The sequence below is a fragment of the Vipera berus genome, assembly GCF_964194415.1.
Source record: "Vipera berus genome assembly, chromosome: 8".
In the NCBI taxonomy this organism is placed as follows: Eukaryota; Metazoa; Chordata; class Lepidosauria; order Squamata; family Viperidae; genus Vipera; species Vipera berus.
The window spans coordinates 11,147,663-11,164,581 of NC_138211.1; the positions used below are offsets into that span (position 1 = coordinate 11,147,663).

At 43.2% G+C, this 16,919-nt stretch overlaps 1 protein-coding gene across 4 annotated transcripts in view; it reads right to left on the reverse strand.

Annotated features, from left to right (window-relative positions):
- Nucleotides 1-1,932: 1,932 nt before the first annotated feature.
- Nucleotides 1,933-16,919, reverse strand: part of NUDCD3 (NudC domain containing 3) — a 55,674-nt gene continuing 40,687 nt past the window's right edge. The window contains exons 5-8 of one of the 4 annotated variants that reach the window (XR_014027265.1): nt 12,963-13,151; nt 11,445-11,557; nt 3,588-4,000; nt 1,933-2,151 (exon numbers count right to left, since the gene is read on the reverse strand). Coding sequence is in view for 3 of the 4 variants with exons in the window: in XM_081334032.1 (XP_081190158.1) it covers nt 11,447-11,557; nt 12,963-13,151 (300 nt within the window). In the remaining variant the exon portion in view is untranslated. Of the gene's footprint in view, nt 2,152-3,587; nt 4,001-6,076; nt 6,761-6,880; nt 11,558-12,962; nt 13,152-16,919 lie in introns of those variants that run through there. The other 3 variants (XM_081334032.1, XM_081334033.1, XM_081334031.1) reach the window with 3 other exon arrangements.

Genomic DNA, 16,919 nt, shown 5'->3' on the forward strand with positions numbered 1-16,919 from the left:
ACAACAGCGTGGGGAAAAAGGTCACTCGTAACCGTTTTTCACAGTTCCATCCTTTGTAGCACCATAGCAAGATTCTATAGGGTTATAACTTTGACCATCCTCCCCATGATCCTTTAGCTCAGAGGTCCCCAACCTTTTGGGCACCAGGGACCGGTTCCATGGAGAAAGGTTTTTCCACGGACCGGAGAGTGTGTGGTTTTGTGTGCTGCCTGCATCCCATGGATGGGGCTTTGCTTGTTTGTGCGGACTGTTTGTTGGCATGCCGCAGCCTGGTACTGGTCCACGGACCGGGGGTTGGGGACCCCTGCTTTAGCTCCTTGCCTATTGAGACCCGCCACAAAATAGCTTTTGCTTGATTTGAAGGAAGTTGTTTGGGGCTGGATTTTCAAATGAGGTAGCCCAGGTCCTTCATCTGCAATGCTGTCTGGGGGCCCAGTCTTTGCTTACCCCTTTGCATTACAAGCATTCATTTTGTGGCCGTTGGAAGTTAACAGTAAAAATGTTAACTGAAGTTAGCTGAAAAATGTGGTTTAGGATATGTCCTTATGCCAGGGGTCCTCAAACGTGGCCACTTTAAGACTTGTGGACTTCAACCAGCTGGGGAATTCTGGGAGTTGAAGTCCACAAGTCTTAAAGTGGCCACGTTTGAGGACCCCTGCCTTATGCTTTCAACCCTCACCACATCCCTGCAGTCACATCATCAGAATGTGAGCAACCAGCATGGAATTAAAATAGTTGCAGGGTCTTGTGATCACCATTTGCGACCTTCCCAGCCTGCTTCTGACGAGCCAAGTCAATGGGAGAAGACAGGTTTGCTTAATGACCGTAGTGATTCAGTCAACAACCACAGCAAAAAAAAAAGGTAGTAAAATTGGGCATGACTCGTTTAATAATCATTTTGCTTAGTGATCAAAATTCCAGTACCAGTTTGGAGTTGTAAGTCAAGGACCACCTGATTCTTCACATTTCCTGCAAGCATGCTGGTTTGTCACACAACATATGTAGCCATTATTAAGTGAGCCATCATTTAGTCAGTCCATATTCTAGGCTTGCAAAGCACTGACTCTTAAAACTCTACACATGAACCGAATTCAGACATGCCCTTGGTTTTATGGTTTTTGTTGTTAGATGCCCAGATTTATCTTCTAAGATGGGCATACAGACAAATTAGATGATAGATAGATAGATAGATAGATAGATAGATAGATAGATAGATAGATAGATAGATAGAAGATAAAAATAAATAGAAATAGATAGAAATATAGAAGAAATAGAAATAGATGGATAGACAGACAGACAAACAGATAAGCAAATTTTTGGCTTAATGTATTATCCAATGTATTATGTAAAGTAGCCTCCAAGTCTTTTTGTAAGACTGTCCATAGGAGTGGTTAAAAAAAATGAAGATGGTGGTTATAATAGCACTTAGACTTATATACCGCTCCATAGTGCTTTACAGCCCTCTCTAAGTAGTTTACAGTTGGCATCTTGCCCCCAACAATCTGGGTCCTCATTTTACTGACCTCGGAAGGATGGAAGGCTGAGTCAACCTTGAGCCAGTCAGGATCAAACTGCTGGCAGTGAGCAGAATCAGCCTGCAATACTGCATTCTAACCACTGCGCCGCCAGGGCTCCTCAATGGTATAATCCAGGGGTGTCAAACTGCCGGCCCACGGGCTGGATGCATCACGAAGAAACCGCGCCTACCCCATTGCTGGCAATGGGGGAAAAAATTCCGATACGTCGTGCGGCGTCACATGACGTCGCGAGTTTGACATGTCTGGTATAATCAAAGCTTTTTGAATGTACTTTGCACCGATATTACCCCAATATCTTTGGCAGGCAGAACAAAAAGTAGAGAGGCACAAGGTTAGATTTCAGCAGGTCTTGAAGTGCTTCCCTAGAAAAGCCAATCCATTGGTCATATTGAGACGTAAATGAAACATGGTTTATTAAGTCACTGGAATTACATGGTACATGGAACCGTACATTAACCACACTGGGCGGATTCCCAAGGCACATCCCCACAAGCTAGCCGACTTTATTTTAGCCTCCAGTACTCAACCCAACAATTCCATGAGGATTGACTCTGTTATGTCAAAGCACCTCCAGAATGAAGAAAATGACTTGTAGGCAGGAATTCTTCAAGTTCTATGGAAGTACAGAAGTACAAAAATATTTTAGAAAAACAAGAGTGTAAGGAGACTTGAAACACTTCAAGAAGAAATTGTAAAACCTCATGGCAACAGGAGACATTTTGGGGACAGGCAGGATATGGATCAGGAAGGAAAGGGTTGCCATAAAGTTCATTTCCCAATGAAAATGTTCTTTTCCTAAAAATATTATTTCATGGGAGCTGATTTGCTTCAAAGCAAAGCAGGTGCCTTCAGCAACACTTTTACTCCCAAGAGTTTGTCAGGCCCATGGAGACCTGATAGGTCTCTTAGAACATGTGGCTATTTTCTAAATCCCAGCACTTGGAAATGTTCCCACATGTCTATGAAAAGATTTAAGTAAGTGGAAATGGGAAAATATGCTTTTCTGCCCTTGTCTAGAGACGGGACTGTAGGCAGACATAGCCGCAGGGCTGGTTAAACAAGCCGGTTGGATGACTGAAGTCCACCCCCCCACCCCCCCACCCCACCCCACCCCACAACATAAGAAGACTAAATGCACATATTAAGATGGCATTCACCACTGACAGGGCTTCAATCAGATGGTTGCGGGTGCCATCTTATTTTTTTTTTATGGAAGCCCACCCTATCCATGGGTGCCCCTCAGGTGGCATGGAGCAATTTCATCATTTCTCGAAAGCAACTGTTTGGCAGCCATTGTGTGAAAACGTGTGCACCATGTTTTTTAACATTCTGAGTGGCTTCAGCAATCAAGCAAGATTCCTTGCTCCTACAATGATAGACCTTGGATGACAGCACTTCTGACGGACTCAAACCTGAAGCACAAGTCCACACTTCAGAATTCTGTGACTTGTTCAATGACCTCATTTCATAGGATCAAAAGAACCGACATGCATATGAGCAAAATGACCTAGAATAGAACAGAATAGGGAACAGAATAGGGAATAGAATAGAATAGAATAGAATAGAATAGAATAGAATAGAATAGAATAGAATAGAATAGAATAGAATAGAATAGAATAGAATAGAATAGAATAGAATAGAATAGAATAGAATATGGAATGGAGAATAGAATAGAATAGAATAGAATAGAATAGAATAGAATAGAATAGAATAGAATAGAATAGAATAGAATCTGGAAAGGACCTTGGAGGTCTTCTAGTCCAGCCCCCTGCTCAAGCAGGAGGACCTATACCATCTCAGACAGGTGAATATCTAGTCTCTTCTTTAAAATCTCCAGTGATGGAGCACCCACAATTTCTCAGGGGGTTCAAGGTAAGTGAGGATAAGTGAGACATGCTCATTCCTTCCACACTTTATAAGTAAAGGTCAGTCTGTACCGCAAGCCAGAAAGAAGCAATTTTTACACAGCCAAGAACTCTACTTAACTCCCCCCTCCGCTTTTTAACTGTGACACCCTGACCTTAAGGCTTACATTTACATGTGTTTTACCTTCAAATGAACTGAACCGAACAGCCAGCTTTCACCAGTCATGGCAGCAGTTGCAGATTCCCCCCTACTGACCCTTAAACCTTGGTTCACATAACTTGCTAACCGTCTCAGTCATCCAGGTCAATACTGAAGAAGCTTCTTGGATGAGAAGCGAAACGTCTTCAAGCAAAAACAAAAGTCCAGTTGCCTTTTGAAAAAGCACCTTCGGGATAACTTGCCAACACAAAGCATGTTATCAAACCCAAACAGACCACATCGTGGTTCGGCATGTGGGTGAGCCAGACCTAGAAATTAGTCACGGAGCTAAGATCTACTCTATGCCACCAAGCAAAGAGCAGATTTTTCAGATTCCATGACATGTCCCCTGCCCTTGAGAAGGAGCTCATTTCTTCAAGTGATTTGCATAAGAGGCTCTGAAACAAACCAAGAAAATAAATCAGCATGTGGCAGAGATTATTGGTACAACCATAAATAAGACCCCGGCTTTTTCCCATGGGTTTCTGCAGCAAGACCAGGAACTCATCCAGTCAAGGAACGTTAGCATTATGCTACAGAAGGTGCCAAATGCAATCTGCAACAGACCAGTTATCGGATGATGGAAGCATTCCCCACTGACAGCTGCTGGACAGCTGCTGATGATAAGGGGTCAATATTAGCCGAGCTGAAATAATAGCTTGATCCTTCTAAAGCAGCTTCTTAAGTTCCTTTAGTACTGTACAACCTGGACCACAAACAAACGGTTGAAAGGTGTTTACAGAGCCGACAGCTCTGGACAATTCATTCATACAACAAAATCAATATGCCCTTCAAATAAGCCAAAGAGCCAGGGTGGAAATGTAGCCAGCGGATCAGTATTGCTGCTTCGTTTTGCTTTCTAAGACGGTCACTTGGAGTCCAAGCTGGGTCTCAGTCAGTTACCTGCCCATCCCATGTTGCTGCAGTTATTTCATGAGGAAGCCAAGAGACAAAGGCCTTGCAACAAGAGGCAGAAGCAGGGGTCCTCACTTCTGCTAAGCATTTTATGTTGATGCTCAAAGATGACGTGTGGTTTAAGGCAGGGGGAATAGGGAATTGCGAGTTGGACCATCCCACTGCTCAAACAGAGCGCTCTGTGGGAAAGTGGAGTCAATTCTCTTTGAATCCTTCCTGCTGAGCAAAAACCAGGAAGGAAGGAACGAATTCCTGAGTTTTAGATTCCTTCAGAGCAGATGATGGCACTCTCTGAGCCCGTGCAAACTAAGTTCCCCAGCATCTTCGCCTGCCCATGTCTGCCTGTTGCCATGGGCACCGTGGGCGTATGTGGGGGCTGTATGTTGCTAACAGATATTTTTATTCTAACCATAAAGGAATTATCATCATGTAAGGCTCTAGAAAGCAGCGGTACAGTTGGGTGTAAGCTAGCTAGGGTGGCAAAGCACAGACTGAATGTGAGAAATGATCCATCCCATTTTGTTTGGTGGGGGAGAAAAACCTGTGGGAACAATTTTTCCCCCTTTTCAAATGACACCCTATCTTACCTGTCCACCCCACCTGCTTTCCAAACCAAACTGAATGCTTCCTTCCACCTTATCTAGGTTTTGATATTTAGAAGGATCGTTCCCTTGAATTCAAGGTCCAATTCACATAGGGTGCCCAGTGGTTTGGTTAGGGCAAAACCCAAGATTACTTTTTCAAATCACGTTTTAAGGGTAGCATACGATAGAAACCCTGCCAGTTATTTATTTATTAAACATGGTTCAATCATACCTTACTATAATCTGTCACTCAAACCAGATCTTTTTCTCTCCCAGTATATACAGACATTAATTTTGGATGTTTTTTAGAATCCCACATTAGAGAGTAGTTCATTCTCCCCATGTCCAACAAAATTAACCCTAGTGTTTGGGGGACAAGCAAGCTTGTTGGGATAGTCTTAGAGCAAGCTTTTCTAAAAACTCTCTGTATTTCTTTTGACACAAAACGGATGTGTTCGCTTATTTTCTCACTTGTCCTTTCTTAATATTTCTAACACTTCTTCCGAACTGAGAGATGAACCAAGAGCCTGGCTCACATGTTGACTTAAAGCAAAATGTATTTTCAATGTTTTTAATGTAGTGTTTTTAATCCTGAGTTGTTCAGTCGTTAGTGAGTGGGCAGCCTTAGAAACTGAAATTATAAATATACTTTGCAAACCAGGACTTATGGATTTGTAAGTTGGGTAAGCCCTGTCAAGTTTTCTTCCCTCAGTAAACTATGGTTAAATGAACTGTGGCTTACTTGTTATGAAGGTCGAATCTAAATATTTGCAACAATATAAGACACTTTAGTTAGAAGTATTGTTGAAGCTGTTTGAAGTTATCAGCACTTTTGACTGTAAAGAGGTGGCAGTAAAACTAATTACTCTGTAAAGTACATATGACATTAATACACTTCCCAGAGAATTTGATGTAATAATGGGAATGTTATTCACAAAAGTCAAACAATTCCGTCCCCCAATATTTTAAAGTCTTTCCAGTATTGTGTTTTGCTGTTCTGTGTTTTGCAATTGTTGGTTTGTTTTTATTTTTGCATTTTGTCTGATAGGTCTTGGTTAAAACAATCACAATTTTTATCAACAACTGTGAAAAATAATTACCAGCATCTTAAAAACAGCTCCTCTAATAGAGCTGTTGAAATACTTAATTGGATTATGAAAGTCCATCATCAAAGCTGGTGAGGGAGAGAAGTAAATAGCAATTGTTTGATGTACTGCATCCTTATAAATAATATAAGGCTTGTAAAACTTTAGTTTTGTCATAAATGCTTGTTGAAGATCTCGGTTGTTTACATATCTTAATACAGCCTAATCGTGGCAGGATTGGATCCCACAGACTAGGAACAAAGTAGAATTTCCCAATTATAATTCAATGTTTCCAATTATTAAAGAATGAGGGTGCACAAAACAAGTTCTCTTGAACTGTACCCACTTGCCATCATCCAAATAGACAACACCAAGTTCAACAGAAGAATGCTTGATAAAATATTAAATAATTTTATCTTCTGATTTTGAATAAATGAAAAACTCTGTATAGCTTGTGCTTGAAAACAGATGCAGTTCAATCATAATTCATCTTTCAATATCATGGAGCGTTCTGTTCAAGTGTTCTCTTTGAACATGAGTCAAGTAAATTTAACGTTGGCCTATCAGTATATTTCTGCAGTGGTACAATGAGAAACGAGGAGAGAGAGAGGAGAGAGAGAGAGAGAGAGAGAAAGAGGGGGGAGGGAGAGAGAATAAAAGAAAGTTTCTTTTGAATTAAGTTTCTGACACGCGATTCCTTGCAAAAAGAAACAAAACCTTTTTATTGCAAGCAGATAGATGAAGAGCACATGCTACTTACTGGATGCCTGAAGCACCGTATCCCTTTTCCTAAGTCTTGGAGGGCCATAGCAGCCCCACAGTTCTCAGAAGGGCCAGTCAAAATGTACCCTCCACAATAGCCAGAAACATCACCCATTTTCCATGCAAGGAGGAGAAGTAAAAACAAACAAACAAAAAAAAAAGCAAAACCAGAAATAAGCCTTCTTCCAAGCATACAAAATTTGTGGCAGTTTTGCACGGTGTGTTTGTTAAGTGCTTAAAAACCCTTCTTCCTTTTCCACTGAGAGAGTAGAACTGAACTTATCCAAGGCTACCATGGAGAACTAGAGGGCTGTAGGAAGCTGGAAAGAGACACTGCACAGGCTTGGTCTGGATGTCCCTCTGTTGATTTGATGAGAAGAGAAAGCAAGCCTGTCCATTCAAAACAGAATGGGTGCAGAATAAGCAGAGGCATTTCTTCTAGAAACTAAATATCCTGGAGGGGTATCTTCGCCTAGCTAGGCCAGAGTTCAGTGCCATCTCAAATCAACGGAGGGCCGAGTGACCTGGCTCTGTGCGATAGCTGTAGTCGGGTTGAAGATTAGATATATTAAAAAATAAAATCACATTTCTCCAAAGGTTCCGCTTTTGTGGCATAGCTTCGATTCTTCCCGCTTCCCCACCCTACTTCTGATTCAATAATTGTGCATTATTTGGGCAGAAGATATTCTGTGGGACATATTATCTCCTTGCCGGAATACTTGGAGGACTAAAATCAAGTTGACATTACCACTGAGTTTTGTTAGCATGTCCTTTCCTGTCCCTATTTTGCCAAAAACGTACTGCTACAAATCTATATGGTGATAAGCTATTCTTGGGAAAAGGGTTGATAATTGACGTTCTGTGAACAGCCATTATACAGACTCACCAAAATGATCAACCCTGCTAATTCCTGGTTTTTGTTTTTGTTTTTCTTAGCTGGAAATTTAACCAAACTGCTGGATCACTTTGTTTAGTGAACTGAACCCAGGAGCTTTTATTTCTAGAAGGAGGAGGATGCATTTCTCCTGCAGAGAACCGCCCCCCCTTTTTGAATTATCCTACTTCAGACTTGTTAAAGAGAGTCACCCTCAAACACGCTGGAACCAGTAGTTCTGCATTTCTACAGAAACTCAAAACTCAGAAATGCCCACAAACGTTATTTCTAAGATCCAGGGCCTTGTTCAACAATGAAATGTGTGGGTGGACAGGGGACAAAATACTAATCAGTAGCAGGCCTTGTGAAGTTCTTCAGAATAATGTGTGCCTAGGAACCACCCACAGCACTTTAGACAAACCTCAAAGCCGCTCCGTGGTTGATTTTAGGTGCTTTAGAAATAATAAATTATGTAAAACAGAGAAGTACTTACTGGCAGTTGAGCCCTCAACTCTTTACTCTTTTCCTTTAAGGAAAAAAAAATAGGCACTAGAATAACAAGCGTACTGTTAATTTTACTGTATTAGAGACTAATGGCTTAAAGGAAGCCGGCCGAACACTAGGTGCTGTTTGGGACATGGGCATCCACCTGTGCATCCAGGAAACCCACAAGGGCCATGGGACATAATTGATGGAATACACGAGTAGGGGCCTACCCCGTTAGCCAGAGAAGGGCTATAATGTTAAAAGCTCATTTCTTGCAGGAGAAAACCTATTTTAAAATCCAGAGTGCAAGATTCCCCAGGCTTACTTTCTACAACCAACATACCACTGTCCTTTCCTCAGAAATTGGACTGTAGAGGAACGGCCATGACCGAACAAAATGTACTATCTCTTTCCAGTGGCAGCTGAGGCCACCATCTTCTGAAGCAAAGGCAGGCCCACATCAAAGGAGCCTCCGCTTTGCACGTGTGGCACTGGGATTCCAGCCCTGCCCATCGCATCACAGCTGAACGTCTGCCTGCTTCAATCGTTGCTTTTATGGCACGGCAGCTGCTGCCTCGAGGGCAAGGAATATGCACCCGGCAGAATGGCTGCTTTCTGCCAAGGCAACGGTTCTTTGTGCTCGGCCTTGCCCCCACGGCCAGCGCTCTCTGTCTCTTGGGAGTGGATTGCTAAGGTCTTGCCTAGGTCACTTCCCAAAGCTCACACTCCGTAAGGCCTTATGTAATGGGAAGCAGTTAACTATGTTTTCTCCAAAAAGGGATGAGGTACTTCCCTCCATGGCGAAAATTGGAGCAATCCAAGGACCAATATTCTCTCCACTTATACCGCAGGGTGATTCAACATTTGCACGTTCCTATGAGGTCTAAGAGTTGATTCAACCGTTCATTGTCTCTCCCATATAGCCAACAAGACGACCCTGGCTTCATCTGCTAGGAGAAATTCAGGAATGGCGCTGTCAACACACTAAAAATAAACCATGGCTATGTTCTCCCATTTCTCACTAGAATCCTACCATTGCAGGTCATGCTAAGCTTGGAGATTCAAACCACAGAAGGCTCGTTAACCAACCTACACGCAGAGATAAGCCTAGTGAATGCATTTTGTCTCTTAAGCCGGTCTTGTGGGATGTTTTGTGCAGTTCGGTATTTCACTCAGTCATAGTCTAAAATGATACAGGTAACAACACGTTTCCAAGTCAACCCAAGTTCCCTCCATCCATATCCTTTGAAAAGCAGTGTGTGCTGCTTTCTGCCTCCTTAGATGAATGACATCCTCGTTCTCTTTTTCTCTCTTCTTCTGGTTGTCTTTCAGCTTGCTGGAAGATGGAAAGATCCCATTCTGAAAACGCCAATCTTTTTGTCAATTCTGTGCCCAGCTGTCACAGGGTGGAACACTTTCTGGATGGACACATTCCCTGTGAAATTAGACTCTGCACTTGTCATCTGGACTTCGTTGTCAGAGTTGTAATTCTCTTGGGGAAACTGAGCCCCGCAAACAGCATGCGTTCTATCCGTGGACACCCCCCCCCTCCTTCAGGATGGACAAGACGGCTATTTTAGTTTCCGAGCAGCCTGTTTAGAGATTCAACTCACTTGAAATGTGTTTTTAATATTTTCACGGGGTTGGGGCTTTTGTTATAAATGGACCAATGGAAATGTACCATCTCTTTATTTCCTTTGTGTGTATAGCTATTTCTCATTACTTACACGGTACAGGGTTCTTATGTAATGGCATAAGCAGGGGGCTAGTTTAAAAGGTCCCTAAAAGGATCTAGCCAGCTACAAGAGGGTGACTTTTCCTTGTTTGATATTATTATTTTTTAAAAAAAGTTATAAAGAAGATAATCACAATGGCCACATGCATACATACATATGGAAATTGCTCTGCTCTAGGAGGAAAATTACTATTGACCTTAATAGCAGTTTTCTTTCTGGGGCAAATAGCAGCTGGGTGGAGGGAGACTAATTCTGTTGGGACCGCTCTGTACAAAAAAGGGCTCTTAAAACCTCTGCCAGATGGTCCTGATTGCCCCCATCTCCCTGTTGATCAAAATCCCAGAAATGTGTAAAATACAATTATGCACTTCATATAATTATAGGTGGAGAAGTGAGGAAAATGGGGCCATGAGCTCAGAAAGCTTCCTGGCTAGAGCATTTGGGGTGGGGGGGGAGAGAGGGGGTAAAGAGAGGGAGAGGGAGGGAGGGAGCTGCAGGTTTTCTGAGATTCTGTGATCTCTGAATCACAAACAAAACGAAAACCACAGCATGAAGAGCCTCAAGTGTGCCCGTTCTTGTACTGGGTTATCTGTTGGCCAGGCTTCCTTAGACCCTCATAGAAACGTTGGTGCAAGTGTCCCCTTGTGGGCGGGCTCCTTTCCACGGACGTGCCCGATCCTCCAACGTTCCCCTCCCACTCCTTGGGTCTCGAGGACCCAAACCCAACAATTTAGATCCCGCTCAAATGACACTGATTGCAGATTGCCCGGACTTGTCCGCTGCCCAGCACCCGGAGCTCGGGTTCCCTAAAAGCTGCAGAGCAGGGAGACAGACAAACAGACAGGCACACACACACACACACACACACACACACACACAGAGGGGGGGGGCGGTTTCAAGGAAGCCAGAGAGAAGCTGTCACCATTTCACCCGGCTGCATCTATTTCTGAAAAGGGGAGGAGGAATACCTTCAACCAACCTCTTTTCTTCTCTCCCCCCCACCCTCAAGCAACAAATGAATCCATTAAGGAGACGAGGAAATGCTACCAGCAGCTGCAGGTTGCCGTGGCGACACAGTACGTAATGCTGCTTTTGCTAGGCTTCCCCCACATAAATATCCAAAGCACCAACCTGGCGCTGGAGGGAAGGACTTACACCCACGTTCGCACTTCAATTCCCTCTCTGCCCCCTCCCCAAAAGCAAGCCCACACATGCCAACCATTTTTAACCATCTTGTCATTTTACAAACAAGCCCCAAAGAACAAGCAGGGACAACAGGAGACCCTTCCGGTGCCGGATGCGAGAGTCTGGCAGTAATGTCGGGGGGGGGGGCACGGGGGAAGCACTCTCGTGCCAAGGATGAAGGCCACAATGTTCTCCTCCTCCTCACTTGCTGCTACCGTCAAAAATGCATGTTCCCTGGAGAGATGTTGAACATGGAGGGGTCGAACTTCTGCCCTCGGAACGGAGACCCTTCGGCGTCCCAGCCCTTCTTCAGCATCTCGTGGACTTTCTGAAAACAGGGCAGAGACATGATGTGATACGAAAGCTCAGGAGGCGAACTTACCCTTGCAAGGGTGGCCCACAGTTTAAGCCGGGCAGAGCTGTCCAATCTGGGCAACTTTTAAGACTTGTGGACCTCAAGTTTCCAGAATTTCCCAAGCCAGTGTAGAATTCTAGGCATTGAAATCTACAGGTCTTAGACTGGACAGGCCTGGTTTAAATATGCCTGGGTCGGGCATTTTTCAAGGGATGGCAGACTGACATTTAAAACATTTGAGGAAACCAAATCAATTCGGGCCGAGGTCAGCCCCCATTTTTATTCTGATGGGGCAAGAGCCATGAATACCCCTACCAACCCGTTAGTTCAGCCTTCGATCTGGTGGGGTGCTTAAGCATTTTCAACAGTTTAGTGCAACTTTCCTTACCTGGAACTTTCCAGATGTTGGGGACTGAATTTCCCAAATTTTCAACTAAAATGGAGTTATACCTTGAAGATGGTTTTGATCATGATAGTTGGGAATTGTGGAAGTGGAAGTTGAGAAAGTGCATAGACAAGGTATTCCTCCCCCTTCCTAAACTGTGATTACTCTTAATAGTTGATGGCAGCAGTTTGATCAAGCATATCTACGAGCTGAATAGCGCAGTAGTACAGATTGACCAATAAAGCAAGTCCCATCTAATGGAAACCAAAACGGGTATGAATTTGCAGCTATACCAGGAAGAGCACAGTGTAAAGGAGCAAGGAAGAGACGTAAAGTTTATTCCCATCACAATAAATCATGGTTTAGGATGAAGGTACAAGAGAAGATTGTTACTTTCGGTATATAATGTCAATGAGATTTTGGTTTACGGTTGGGGTGTCAAACTCGCTGCGTCACGTGACGTATTGTGACGTGTCGCGAGTTTTTCCCCCTTGCCGGCGCTGAGGTGGGCGCGGCTTCCGCGTGTCGCATCCAGCCCATGGGCTGGCAGTTTGACACCCCTGGTTTATGGTGTCACCATCTGTAGGCTATGTTCGGGAGTGTTCTTGGATTTACGGGCGGTTGATTTTTAAAATAGTGGTTTTCATTTTTTTTCATTAACCAAGATGAAAAGATGTTTAGTTCTTACAGAAGGTCTCGTTTGGTTGATGAATTTAGCTAGTCTGCAGGGAGAAAACTAAATACATCCTGGTAGTTCACATAAACAGCTGGCAACTGAGTTTAGCCTCTAATAGCCCTTTAAGGAAGACCACCACCAAACATTAATTTTATTTAGCAGTTCAGCTAAAAGCCCAACTTAGAATGGTAAGTCCCAATATTAAGCAATTTTTTTTTTAAAAAAGAACCATCTCCAATAGCAACAAGGAACAATTAGCAAACCGTTAAATTGTTTTTCCACTTTAACATAGGACATTGGACTTTTATGAAACGTACCATTTCATGGCTCTGGGGCTTGCCTTGAAGCTTCTGATGATAATCAAAAGACAGTCTGTCCAGCACTGCATGTTCTTCTTCATCCACCGTGGCCATAGAACGCTCCTTATTGATTTTATCGATGTCAATCTGTTCTTCGCCTTCCAAAATGGCACTCCACCAGTATTCACCTACTTTGCTGAGGTTAATCTAGGAAAAGACAGAAGCAACATTAGCTGGGACTGAAGCAGCTAGTGACAACCAAAGAGGAGGAGGTCCTTGGGTACTGCAGCCGTTACAGCCTGGGATTGTGAAACAGCTTTCTTAAACCTGTAGCAGTTTCATCAAAAATCGAATCGGTAAAAAGGCTAAAGCAACTGAAGACTTTCAGCTGTCAAAAAGAGAAGGGGAATGCACCATTTTACAAAGCTAGGCATGTATGAATTCAGCCACTGTGGTTAATAAACCACAATTTATAGCTTAATATATCATGAGAGTTCAACCCACTGGTGGCCTATAAATAAAGTGAAAATAAAAATAAAAATGAGGTTCTCAAATATATCTATCGTGCGAGGCAGAAACACGGCCAGGGAAATAGGTACTTTCCAGAAATTAATGGCAATTTCTGGAGCACCTACAATAAAGAAAATACAGGATTTATCATTGAAGACTACTAGAAATTCAAGAAATCAGTTGCACTTCAGAACACGGTTCCCTATTCTCTGGTGTGTTAGGTCTGCATTCCCTCATTATGATAATTGTTCATAGCTTGCCTCTTCTCAATTGGCTTTAAGCCTGCTGCACCCTTGCCCACTTTTTCTTAAACATCCAGTGAGTGCAATTTTTGCAGGGAAGGATTTATAGCAGGGGTCTTCAAACTCAGCCCTTTTACGACTCATGGACTTCAACTCCCAGAATTCCTCAGCCAGGCACGCTGGCTGAGGAATTCTGGGAGTTGAAGTCCATGAGTCCTAAAAGGGCCAAGTTTGAAGACCCCTGCCCTAATGGCTTCACCCTCCTCTCCTTGTAGGCAATAGCTCCTCATGACTTCAAAAACATATAGCTCATTCGGAAACAATGCTCTGTTCTACTGAATTTGGTACAGCAATATTGTTTGTTTGTTTTTCTTCCAAAATTCAAATTCCACACAAGCAAAGAAAGGCTATCTGTCTCATCAAACATGAGTTGTCACAATACCTTTCACTAAGTATTCACTTGATTTATACACAATCACACTGAACGTCTGCAAGTCAGTTCTGCTACGTAGAATGAAAAAAAAAATACCGCAAAAGAGCCTTGGCTCTACTCTCCTTTATGCAAAAAACAACAACAACAAAAAACAACTTACAGTAGCAAAAGCAATAGCACTTAGACTTATATACCGCTTCACAGTGCTTTACAGCCCTCTCTAAGCAGTCGGCATGTTGCCCCTCAACAAGCTGAGTCCTTATTTTTTCGACCTCGGAAGGATGGGAGGCAAGTCAGGATCAAACTCCTGCTCCTGGGCAGAGTTAGCCTGCAACTCTGCATTCTAACCACTGCGCCACCACGGCACACGCAATAGTTTCAGACTTGTTTAGAGTCTAGTTAATGAAGAGAAGGACGAGGGGGACATGATAGCAGTGTTCCAACATCTCAGGGGCTGCCCCAAAGAAGAGGGAGTCAAGCTATTCTCCAAAGCACCTGAGGGCAGGACAAGAAGCAATGGATGAAAACTGACCAAAGAGAGAAGCAACCTAGAACTAAGGAGAAACTTCCTGACAGTTAGAACAATTAATCAATGGAACAACTTGCCTCCAGAAGTTGTGAATGCTCCAACACTGGAAGTTTTTAAGAAGAGACTGGACAGCCATTTGTCTGAAATGGTAGAGGGTTTCCTGCCTGAGCAGGGGGTTGGACTAGATGACCTCCAAGGTCCCTTCCAACTTTCTTATCATTATTATTATCATTATCATTATTATTTATTAAAGTGCACAATAACTTTTAAGTCTTTATTGATTATTGATTAGCCCTTGGGCCATATCAAAGTGCAAAGTTCCAGCAACAAATTGTTACTAAAATTTGTTAAAGGCAATTTAAAATGGAATTTGATAAAATACAATTTAAAATGGAATGAAAATAAAATACAATTTAAAATGGAATTAAAATAAAATACAATTTAAGATGAAATAGTAATAAATACAATCTAAAATGAAACTGTAATAATGTACAATAATTTAAGATATAGATAAATATGATAACATTATATTTCGGAGTCGCCCTTGCAATCTACCCCAATCAGTCCCACATATGCAGATCTCAACCGGATCATTTTGTTTAAGTACTGTGCTACGTTAAAGTGCACAATAACTGATAACGCTGGGGTAATTGTCAAGAAAAGCCAGTTGAATGCAGTGATTAAGGCACCAGGAGACCCTGAGTTCTAGTTCTGCCTTAGGCACAAAGCCAGCTGGGTGACCTTGGGCCAGTCACTTTCTCTCAGCCCTAGGAAGGAGGCAATGAAAAACTTTCTGAAAAAACTCTGACAAGCAAACTTGTCCAGGCAGTCTCTGAGAATCGGACATGATTGAATGGAAGGAAGAAAATAAAAACTTTCAGCAGAAGTTGGCAATGCCACACTGTGGGGAAAAAAAATAATCAGGCTGGTATTATTACCATTCCAATCAAATAATACATCATCCCATCTGCAGCACAAGATGGCAATTGTGCAGTTTGGCACTAGGTAATAAGCAAGCTTGGGGTTTTTGCAAGCTCTTCCATTTTCTTGCACCCTTAGATCTGGCTAACTGCTTCTCCTCTGAAGAATTGCTCAAAAACTCAGTTTTAAATGTTTAAAAAGGTATTCTTCTTCTGCAGGTGCAGACGTGTAGGTTGCTTTGTTTATATTTTATTTATTTAGGCTGCCCACACACCAGGACAATCCGGCTAACTCACAACATCCAATGTATGATCAAAACAGTTAAAAACATCACACAAAACAAGACAGCCCACCACAAACAGGTGCCTCTCGAGCACATTAACCCCAGGCCTGAAATCAGACACAGAAGAGTGGGTGCCATCCATATCTTGTGTGTGTGTGTGTGTGTGTGTGTGTGTGAGAGAGAGAGAGAGAGAGAGAGAGAGAGAGAGAGAGAGGGGGGGGAGAGAGAGATGGAGGGAGGGAGGGAAAGAGGGAAAGAGAGAGAGAGAGAGATGGAGGGAGGGAAGGAGAGAGGGAAAGAGAGAGAGAGGGATGGAGGGAGAGAGGAAGGGAGGGGAGGGGAGGAAAGTAACAACGTTTAATAGAAGGGACCTGGAGTTGGCCTCCACCAACTAGCTAATATTCAATTTAGACTTCTAATTCAAAATGGATGAAGACTTGTAAAACAACTGATTTAATCAGCCCTTCCCAAACCAAACAGACCCAAACATTTTTTTAATCGACACACTTCTTTGAATTTTGCAGGGTTCGGCTCAACATTTGCATAAGGCTCAGTTCTGATCGAATGCTAAATTTTTCCTTTTTTGCCTCCCCTCTCCCAGCCCCCCCCCGGGAACTCTGACATCTTTGATCATTCAATATTGCTAATGCAGGGGTCCCCAACCCCGTCTGTGGACCGGTACCGGGCTGCAGCATGCCAGCAACCGGTCCGCACAAACAAGCAAAGCCCCATCCGTGGGATGGAGGCAGCACACAAAAACCAGACACCCTGCGGTTCGTGGGAAAACCTTTCTCCGCGGAGCCAGGTCCCTGGTGCCCCAAAGGTTGGGGGCCTCTGCTCTGAATGTGAGCATTGGGTTGTTTTCTCCTCTGTAGTGCATGTCATTATTTGCTGTTGCAAGCAGTCCAACACACACACATACACACACACACACACACCACTCTTGCAAACCAAACTATGGATTGCAGGGGAGGAAGAATTCAACTGAATTGGAGCTTGCAAAACCCAGGAGGAAGAATACAGGGAGTCCTTGACTTACAACCACAATTGAGCCCAA